Source organism: Henckelia pumila, chromosome 1 (genome assembly GCF_033568475.1).
Source record: "Henckelia pumila isolate YLH828 chromosome 1, ASM3356847v2, whole genome shotgun sequence".
NCBI lineage: Eukaryota > Viridiplantae > Streptophyta > Magnoliopsida > Lamiales > Gesneriaceae > Henckelia > Henckelia pumila.
Genome location: NC_133120.1, coordinates 98571998 through 98582358, shown reverse-complemented (window position 1 = coordinate 98582358; position 10361 = coordinate 98571998). Strand labels below are relative to the sequence as shown.

The 10361-nt window shown below is 31.3% G+C and overlaps 1 protein-coding gene across 1 annotated transcript; it reads right to left on the bottom strand.

Annotated features, from left to right (window-relative positions):
- Positions 1-1062: 1062 nt before the first annotated feature.
- Positions 1063-2341, bottom strand: LOC140889533 (thiamine thiazole synthase 2, chloroplastic-like). The gene is made up of 2 exons (XM_073297250.1): positions 1383-2341; positions 1063-1280 (listed from the first exon to the last, which is right to left on the bottom strand). The coding sequence occupies exons 1-2, from the start codon at positions 2277-2279 to the stop codon at positions 1122-1124; spliced, it is 1056 nt and encodes a 351-aa protein (XP_073153351.1). The 5' UTR covers positions 2280-2341; the 3' UTR covers positions 1063-1121.
- Between the last annotated feature and the right edge of the window lie 8020 nt (positions 2342-10361).

Here is a 10361-nt window from a genome sequence, read left to right as displayed (position 1 = left end):
TTTTTTTTTTCTATTTTACCCTTAAATTTAACACACATCTATTTTATGTTAGATCTTAAATGACTAAATTATACTCTCTTTTTTCTAACAACCTTATTTCCTTTTATCTTTATCTTTTTTTTAAAAAAAAAAATCATCATTTATCAATTCCTATTAAATTATTTACAAAATTGTTTTACAACTTATCTCTATTTTATATATCAAATTATCAAACACGTAAAAATCATATATCACGGTCATTAATATATATTATATTGCACACACAAAACGTGTGCTGCGGTCACTAATAATAGTATAGTGTATATAGAGTATAGATAAGGATAAGAGGCTCAGATATGGTTTCACTGGACATTTAAAGATTTGGGCTTTCCTTAGTGAAATCTTTCGGCCTGGTTTTAGGCAATAATTGTTAGTGGTCCAATATATATACACACACCATTTTTATCTATGCCATGTAAATATGTAATACAACTTGTGCTTCATTTATAAACTGAATTCAATCCGACTTGATTACACAAAATTAAAATTATACTTTTGACAAAGTTTGTTGACCTAAAATCCAAAACCAAGAGGGGCAGAGTTTTATACATTTGACATAATGATTTTTCATTTTCTCATTGTGCGTTACAATTAGTTCACAAACACAAGGCTTATGCGTCTATTAATAAAGTAATATTAGTAATTTTGAAATTTTGTGCATTTTTGCTAAGAAAAAAACTCATAAAAACTTCCTAGTATCTCTAACACACAAAAGAAAACAATCTCTGTAACTCATTGTTGAGCACAATTTGTTTCGTCTTTCTTGAATTGAAAGAGTTTACTCATCTTAGTCCATAGATGTATAGCTACTATTGATTCATCTAATCAATAGTTTGTTTTTCTTCAGGCAAAAAAAACAAAGAGTATCTTTTGTACTCCAGTGATAATCGAGGGTGATAAATAAATGATAAGGGAAGACAAATCTAATTAACAAATGAAAATTGAAGATCAGACACCAGCAAATGGGCAAAAACCAAGAAAGATGGATATTTCCCAAGCAAAACAAACCCATACACCATCGAATCGATCACCAAATTCATTCAATTTTTATTCATCAATTTATTTAATTTAAAACTGCAAATCTACGCATCAACAATTTCATCAGATTCGAGAGATGCCAGAACGAATTCAGATTTGACAGAGCTGTAATCGGCATCCAATGCATTTGGCAGTCCCAATGCCCTTAATGCCAAGTGCGCTGCTTTCTGCCCCGAAATCATCATCGCCCCGAATGTTGGACCCTGCACCAAATCAAGATTATTTAAGAATCAATCTATTGTATTATATATATGGATTTGAAAGTTGTTGGGGGACGAGTCGATTTGGGAGGAGAATTAGTTTACCATTCTCGGAGATCCGTCGATTTCTGCGACTTCCATGCCGGTGACGATCATTCCAGGCACGATCTCTCTGGTGAGCTTGACAATGGCGTCTTCGGCGGCGTTCATGTCGAGGGCTTTCATTCCGGGCACGCTGTCGATCATTCCGATGCTCTTCAGCCGCTTCACTCCCGTCGCACCGAAGGGTCCGTCGTGGCCGCAGGAGCTCACCACCACTTTCGCCTCCATCACGTTCGGGTCCATGCACGACTGCGTGTCGTGGTTCATCGAAACCAGAGCCCAGTTCGTCACCACGCCGCCCACTCTGCCTCCCTTCACGATCAGGTCCTCCGCCGCCACGGCGTTGAACAGCTTCACGTTGGGCTTGGCCAGCAGCTTGCTCATGATGGTGGAGGTGAAGAGGGCCGCGTGCTTGATCACCACGTAGTCGTCCGCCTCATCGTACTCGATCTCGAGTTCGTCGAGGAACTTGTGCGCCGGCTTGCGGACGACCATGGCGGAGAAGAGCTGTCCCCCCAGCCACGCACCGCCGCCGGGGCTGACCGATTGCTCGATTATGGCGATGTTGATGTCGGGGTTCTTGCTCAGCTCGTACGCGCAGGAGAGACCGGCGGATCCGGCGCCGACGATGACGACGTCGGTGTCGGCGTAGGTGATCATATCCATCATGTAGCGGCGAGTCATTTCACGGGAAACGATGGATTCTTTGATGGGTTGGAAGGTGAAGCTGTCGAGGTTGTACGGAACGGCGGACATGGTGATCGGAGAGTTCTGTGCGGCGGATTTAAAGGGCTGAGCGGCGCGTTGGGTGATTGGGGAGCCATAGAAGGTGGATTTGTTGTCGAAGAAGGAGGAGGATTTAGAGATGGAAGTGGTGATGGTTGTGGCCATGGCCGCCATTGATGAAAGTGAAATCTCCGGAGAGAAGATTATTGGGTGTGTAGAGTCAGTGGAGAGTGGGATAATAATTGGGAGGAAAATTTGTATATAAATAAGGAGAGCAAAAAGCGAGGAAATATCTGAAGATCTTTCGAGTTGTTAATAAGATAGAATTTGAACGATGGAGAATTGTTGGGACTATAATATATTTCAGATATTCATAATTATTATATCCCAATAAAAATCAAAGATATGATTTTGCTTTCTTCTACTAATGTTTTCTACTTTCTTTCCTTGCATATTTTTTAGTAATGTTTCATGTACATATATGTTATTCGTTGAATTACATATTGCATTTGAAATTACATGATTATCCTATATGCATTTTTTTTTTAAAAAAATTCAAATAAAATGCAGGGCTAATCATTTAATTTTAAATCTAATGTGTAACCCAACGTATAACACTTTGTAAACATATAACATTACCCAATACTTTTACATGTCAAATCATATAACCTTTATTTTATGTCTCATGTTTTGGCTCAGTTCTTGACTATAAATCATACACTAAAAAAACAAGTAAAATAATGTAACAAGAGTATGTCACAATGAAACAATCTTGCATATATATATCCATAAAATGAGTCGATCTCATCATCTATATTAAAAATTAATATTTTTGACACAAAAAAATAATATTTTCTATAGGTCAAATACACATAAAAAAAAAATTGACTCATAAAGATGATTTTATATAATTTTTTTTAAGTGTGCACATACATATATATATATATATATATATATATATATGGAGAATGGAAAAATATCTGACATTTGGCTACTAATAAATTATTTAAACACCGACGCAAGATAAGTCGGTTCGATTTGAGGAAATTGAACAATTTTTTTGTTTTTTGTTTTTTGTTTTTTTGAGGAAATTGAACCCTATCAATTTTAAAATTTTTGATGCACTCGAAAAAATGTCCGAACCTCGAAAGCTGATATTTATGAGCTCGCAATCTAAAATTAACCTTTTTGTTTTTTTGGAGGAAAATCTAAAATTAACTTTTAGTAGTATATGTTAATAATACAAAAACAAATTGATTTTTTTATTGTATATATATCTAAATAAAATATCACTATCATATGCAACTGTTATTATTAAATTAAGATGCTCAACTTGCGTTTTTTGTTTCTTATTGACCGCGGTTTTTTGCATCATTGATTCATCAATATAATAGTTTAATAGTTTTTCGCTCCGTCAAAATGGTTCAACGAGACAGAACGGTCTAATAATTTGTCAAAATCTATCCTTTGCTGGAGTGAGTTGGGAAATTACTAATTCATCTCGTCTTGTTTTTAGTTTTGACAGGATGAGTTGTCCATTTGAACGGATTGAGAAATTATCAATCCATCTCGTTCATGCAAGAGATGAGATGACCCGATAGACTCAATTTACTTTGATGACTCTACTCGGATTCAGGGTCATTCCTAAAACACTTTCTTTTTTTATGAAATATGTTTTAAAACAAAACATATAGGTACCGTTTGGTATATGAGATGAAAGTGGGATGAGACACAAATATTTACTCATCTAATGTTTCTCTCATTTTTTTGTTAACCCAATGATATCTCATGGCCCGGTATAACATTAGATGTAGGTTTGATGACAAATACCTCTTAACTCATGGTATTAGTGGAGGATAAGTGTCATATAAGTGAAATTATGTGAAATTGACTATGGTAATTAAAAGAATAAACATAATAATCCTACAAAATAAAAAACATACAAAACAATATATTATTCATATCTATGTCTTGTTTATCCATATCTTATCATATTTTTATTCATGATAGTTAATTCCATCCATGATACCAAACGGTATCATAGAATATTATAAACTAAAATATCAAATGAAAAATATCAATATCTCTTTTTTCAATTCATTCAGGTTGACTATAGTAAAATCTCCCTAAAGAGTACCCAATAAATTAATAATCTCTCTAAAATGATATTTTTTTCAATCCTGTGACGACCCGGTTCTTAATCTCTCAAATTCACAAAATTAATCCAAGATCATGAAGTAAAGATAAGCTAACACCAAGCATTCAAAGCTGGAATTTTTTTTTTTTAATGGGCTGCGCTCGAGCGGCTGAAATGCGCCGCTCGGGCGCACCCTGTTGGTGTCAAAACAGTAGCCAACTGCCCTGGCTGCGCTCGGGCTGCTGTTTTCTGCAGCTCGGGCGCGGCCCTGGGCAGTTTCCTGCCCACAAAACGCAGCTCAAAACCAGCTTTAAAACTTGTTGTCCAACTTGAACCTTTAATCTACTAAAACATGCATAAAGTAAGAATCAAGTTCTAAACAGGTTGTATCAACTCCCGAAAGCATCATCCTGGTATATAAATCATATCAAGTCAACAACATATATATACATTAACAACTCAAGGCAAGAGTAGAACATCCATTTCAAGTGTTTGTACAAGATCAACTATCAACACTTTAACTAAAGTTCAAGTCTACTAATTCAAAGCCTTAACTCTTATTCTAAACATAAAAGACAGCAACTTCAGTTCTATACCGGATCATCACGCTAATCTCTCATCCCTTGTTCTTCAATTCCGCTTTTGCCCGGATCCACTTCCGCCTATCGTCATGACACATACAACCCAACAAATAGCCGGATAACTCCGGTGAGAAATAGATTTTCCAGTAAAAGCAACTAAACATGCATAACGACATATATCAAGATCATGATATAAAAGTAAATACAATGCATGTTTTCAAAACAAGGCTCGTCTCATCATTCATCAGTTGGGATCCCGAGAAGTAGATATCATAACTAATCCATCGACTCTCCCGATCGAGGTGGGGTTACTTATCTTTCTTCTCTAGACTTTGAAGCAATCATATATGCAAATCAGACGCTAGGCTAAAACAAACACCCAGGCCATACATATACAATTCCTCAAATCGTCTATTCGAACGTTTCCGTTCATTTCAAAATCAAAGACTAAGTTTTCAAGATGAATGCAACGTATATATCATCATCAAGGCATTCATTATATCAATACTTATTCAATAACTCAAAGTAAAATACATAAGAGCAAATAATCAAACAAGTATGTGATTTAGGGGAACTCGATACAAACCATCTCGAGTTGTATTCCCAATCAAATAATAGTCCACTTTTACCTTTCAAACGTGATGTATAGAATGTCGTCTAGCTTGTCCAACTCTGTACAAAATCAATCGTCAAACTCATCTCAAAATCTGCTCAAATTCAATCCAAACTTCAACAAGACTTCAAAGCAAACTCTACCAACCTTGTTCTATCTTCTATCGGTTTCGGAGTAGACTTCTTGAGTTTATATACTCTATTTATGCACTGAAACAATAGCATAACAATCAAGGAATCATCAATCAATAGTTCAGCAACTCCGGAATCCAAAAACAATAGCAAATCACTTCAAATCAAGAGTTCGACGGCATATCGGTATTATTTCGGCGATTCCGAACATCTCAATACCAATAACAGCTATATACGATTCAAAACCAACATAATCTTCAAGATAACAGCAGGTAAAACAATCGAATCATAGCTGGAGATCATAAGAACAAGATATAACAATCAATCTTCAATCCAATCTCAAGAACACAAAAGATCGAAGCTTAACAACAACACTTCATATCAATATCTGATATCTGTCAAATTCGACTTCTCCAACCTTGATGAGCAAAGAAGAAACTTACATCAAATCGAAGGTCTTGTCGAGAGGATTCCAAAACATCTTTCGAAATCGAAATCGGATGTCCGTAGCTCAAGATATGTGAATTTGAAGATGAAGATTGAAATATGAAAATCTTTGCTCTCGGTTTCCTTTCTTGTTTTCTGAATACTTTGATGAAGAAGTGGTGAACCACACGTGTACATGCTGAATCTTCAACCAAATTCTGATAAGTGTAATGGAATTTGCACTTTAGCCCCTCAACTATTCAAAAATTGCAATTTGGTCCTCAGCTTCTCATTGATTCAATTTTCAATCCTAATCAATTTAAGAATATTAGAATTTAAATCAAAACTCCAAATATTCCCAAATTAATTATTCTCGGATTAAAATTAAATAATTTCGGGCGTTACAAATCCTAACTTGAACCATATTATTAAATCAATAATTTATCAATATATCGTTAGAAGAAAATTATGAATATTTAGAAAACTGAAAACAAATAAACCAATTAATATAATTTTGAAAAATGGTTTAAAATCTAGAAGAATAATACGATGAAACTGTTATAAATCATAATAGAAATAGAGAGATGAGTAGAGAAAATTTATGATAGAAAAGAGAATTCATATGACTCAGGTGCAAATTTTATTGAACTCAATCACCCATATTGATAAGGAAATATTACAAGATACAAATCTTTACAAATATTATTTTTACATATTTATCTTGATCACATATCTTTAATAAGATAATCATCTACAATAATAATATATTTATAACACTACACCCTTAGATAATTATTTGCACAAGCAATCGATTCTTCAAAATCTCCATTTGGCAAGATGTATGTTTGGGAACTTCATCAAGACTCGAGTGCTGCCTCATTAAACTTTGACAGTAAAATTTCGTAGGAAAAATCTGAACGAAGAAAAAAAAATACAACAACATATACTTTCTTTGGATGTATTCCCGACGATAAACACGCCTCGTTAAAACCTTATCGGGAAAAACCCAATGAGACAAAATCCTAATGAAGGAAAAAGAGTACGACATCTCGCGATACTTGTTAATTGTCTCATTAAAAACTTTGTTATGAAAAATCATGTGAGAAAAATCATAAACAAGAGAAAAGAGTACAACTTTGATTGATCCCCCTCTGCATGCATCACTTGAAATTATTAACTTTTAATATTTTAATCTTGTGTGATTGTTTGCCAAAATTGATTCAGATGATGATTTTACCATATGGTACTTTAAGACCAAATATATTTTATTCTTCTTCAAGTTGGCAAAAATAATATTTTGAGCATCAAATTCTTCGAGGATGTCTCTCTCTCTCTATATATATATATCACAGTCAAAATGTGCATTCATGACAAGTGCAAATATTTTTTCATAATCCGCTTGAAATATTTTTAGATATTTGTTAAAATTTGCTCATATTGTCACATATCATTGTTATTGAAAATTTCAACAATTTGTAGTTCCAAATAATCATCATTTTGCATAATAGCAAAAACACATTAATGATTATATCATTTCGATCTCAAATAATTTGTATATTAATTTAAATTGTCATGGAATATATTTATATAAATCATTGAAATTAATTAAACTATTTTCTACAAAATATTCTTATCTGTAAATTCTATATATGTAAAGAAAGTTTACACGAGAATTTAACACTTTTCTGTATGCCAGGGATAAATGAACTCATATAAAATAAACATTATAATGATATAATATATTAATTTATTCAATTCAAAATAAAACTGGTAGAATTGCATTTTTTTATCTTGTTATTTGCAATTTTTTTTAATTTTGTTCCTAACGGTGAATTTGCATTTTAAATCCTGTAACTTGCATAATTTTTTTTTTCATATTAGGTCATCTGATGGTGAATTTTCATCTTTAGACTTTAATCATGTAATTTGCATTGTTTTCATTTTTGGTCTTTTAACTTATAGTTACTTTCATTTTTGATCATTTTTTATCGGTCATAAAATGATAAAAAATGAAATAAAATATAAGTTAAATGATCAAAATGAAAACACTATACAAGTTATAGGACTGAAAATGAACCAACATCCTTGAAACATTCCATTCCTTGCGTGATTTACGATATTTCAATTTTCAAATCAGAAATACTCCCTCCGTCCCAATTATATTGTTCACTTTTCTTTTTTTGTTTGTCCCAAATATATAGTCATATATCATATTTAGTAATATTTTTTATACTTCTTTACTTATATCCCTATTAATTACATCTTGAAAATTGTGCAATTATTTTTTAATATATTGAATAGAGATAAAATAGAAAGTTTATATAAAATTTGTTTTTCCAATACATTTTTCTTAATCTGTGTGAAAATTCAAAAAGGACAATATGTATGGGACGGAGAGAGTATAACTTTTAAGATTTCTAAATGGGTTGTTTATATTACTGGGCCAAGAATTTGGACCACTTTATATAACTAGTAACCTATATAATTTGTGGGCCCTTTATATCCCGACTGAGGCAGAAGCCTCATCAGGTGAGTTTTTTTCAAATTTAAATTTTTTAAAAAATTAAATTACAAAATTAATGTAAAATGTGGAGGATTGCATAAATACTGCAATCCTCCACTATGAACAGCGGACGCTGCATTTTCCGCTTGTGCTGACAGCGGACGCTGTGTCCGCTGTCAGCACTTATGGGGACTTGCGACATGCAAGTCCCCATACCAATTTTTTCTTTTTCTTTTTAAATTTTTTAAAATTAATTATATAATTAATGTTTAAGTGAATTATATAATTAATTTTATGTATTAATAATATGGTAATTTGTTTATCTCAAAAAAATATGGTAATTTGTTTATCAGCATATCAAATTTTTTATTTTATGTTGCCAATTTGGGTTTTTTTTAAATTTTAATTTTTTAAAATTTAATTTCAAAATTAATGTAAAAGACGAAGGATTTAAAAAATACAACAATCCTCTGTCATTAAAAGCGAGTTTTTTTATATCTTGTGTTTTTAATTAATTATATAATTAATAAATTTTTATAACATTCTTATTTATGTATTAATAATATGGTAATTTTGTTTATCAACATGTCAGAATTTTAATTTATGTTGAAATTTTAATAATTAATTACAAAAAATTATTAAGAAGACAAAAATAAAGTATTTATAAATTAAAAAATTAAATTGATAAAATTAATTTATTTCTGATCAATTTATAAAAATATTTGGTTACTTAAATAAACATATTTTGATTACATCTATTTTATATCATGTATTTTTAATATAAATTGTATTTTTAAATATAAATTTGGTTAACACATTGTTGATTTATTTATTATTCGTTTGATTTGTGAAGGTACTTAGGCTTCATAAATAGACAGTTAATTCGAACTTGTATTTTTGACATATTGATAAACAAAATTACCATATTATTAATACATAAATAAGACTGTTATAAAAATTTATTAATTATATAATTAATTAAAAACACAAGATATAAAAAACTCGCTTTTAATGACAGAGGATTGTAGTATTTTTAAAATCCTTCGTCTTTTATATTAATTTTGAAATTAGATTTTAAAAAATTAAAATTAAAAAAAAACCCAAATTGGCAACATAAAATAAAAAATTTGATATGCTGATAAACAAATTACCATATTTTTTTAGATAAACAAATTACCATACTTCACTATTATTAATACATAAAATTAATTATATAATTCCCTTAAAAAATTAATTATATAATTAATTTTAAAAAAATTTTAAAAAAAGAAAAAGTTGCAATCCTCCACATTTTACATTAATTTTGCAATTTAATTTTTTAAAAAAATTAAATTTGAAAAAAACCCCTCATCAGGTCCGATCCATTGATGTAATTTTTATTTTCTTTTGAGAATCCCGGAGAGGTAATTATTATTAATAATAATTAAAAGATACAATATATATATGTAGGATAAACTTGGGTTCAATATGAACTTTAATAAATAGAGATGACAATGGGTCGGGTCTAAGCCCGATCTCGTACTAAATTCGTCCCGTTGAGACGGTTTTAGATCCGGATTAGCGGGTTCCCAAGAGGATAAAGGTAGAGATGGGAAAAAATATCGAAATGTCGAAATACCGAAGATATCGTACCGAAAAAATACCGAATTTACCGAATTTTCGGTATACGGTACTGTATCGATGCCGAATTTTTCGGTACGGTAACGGTATGACATTTCAAAATTTCGGTATATAACGGTATACCGAAATACCGAAAATTATTTTTAAAAAATAAAAATATATAATATTTATAAACAATAAATTTAATTTTTTTAAAAAATATAATAATTTTTTTCGGTATAAAACGGTATATCGGTATACCGTAA

Coding starts and splice junctions, on each gene's coding strand:
- LOC140889533 (XM_073297250.1), bottom strand. CDS start 2,279: ATGGCGGCCATGGCCACAACCATCACCACTTCCATCTCTAAATCCTCC. Junction 1,281..1,382: donor TCGACGGATCTCCGAGAATG/GTAAACTAATTC, acceptor GATTTGGTGCAG/GGTCCAACATTCGGGGCGAT.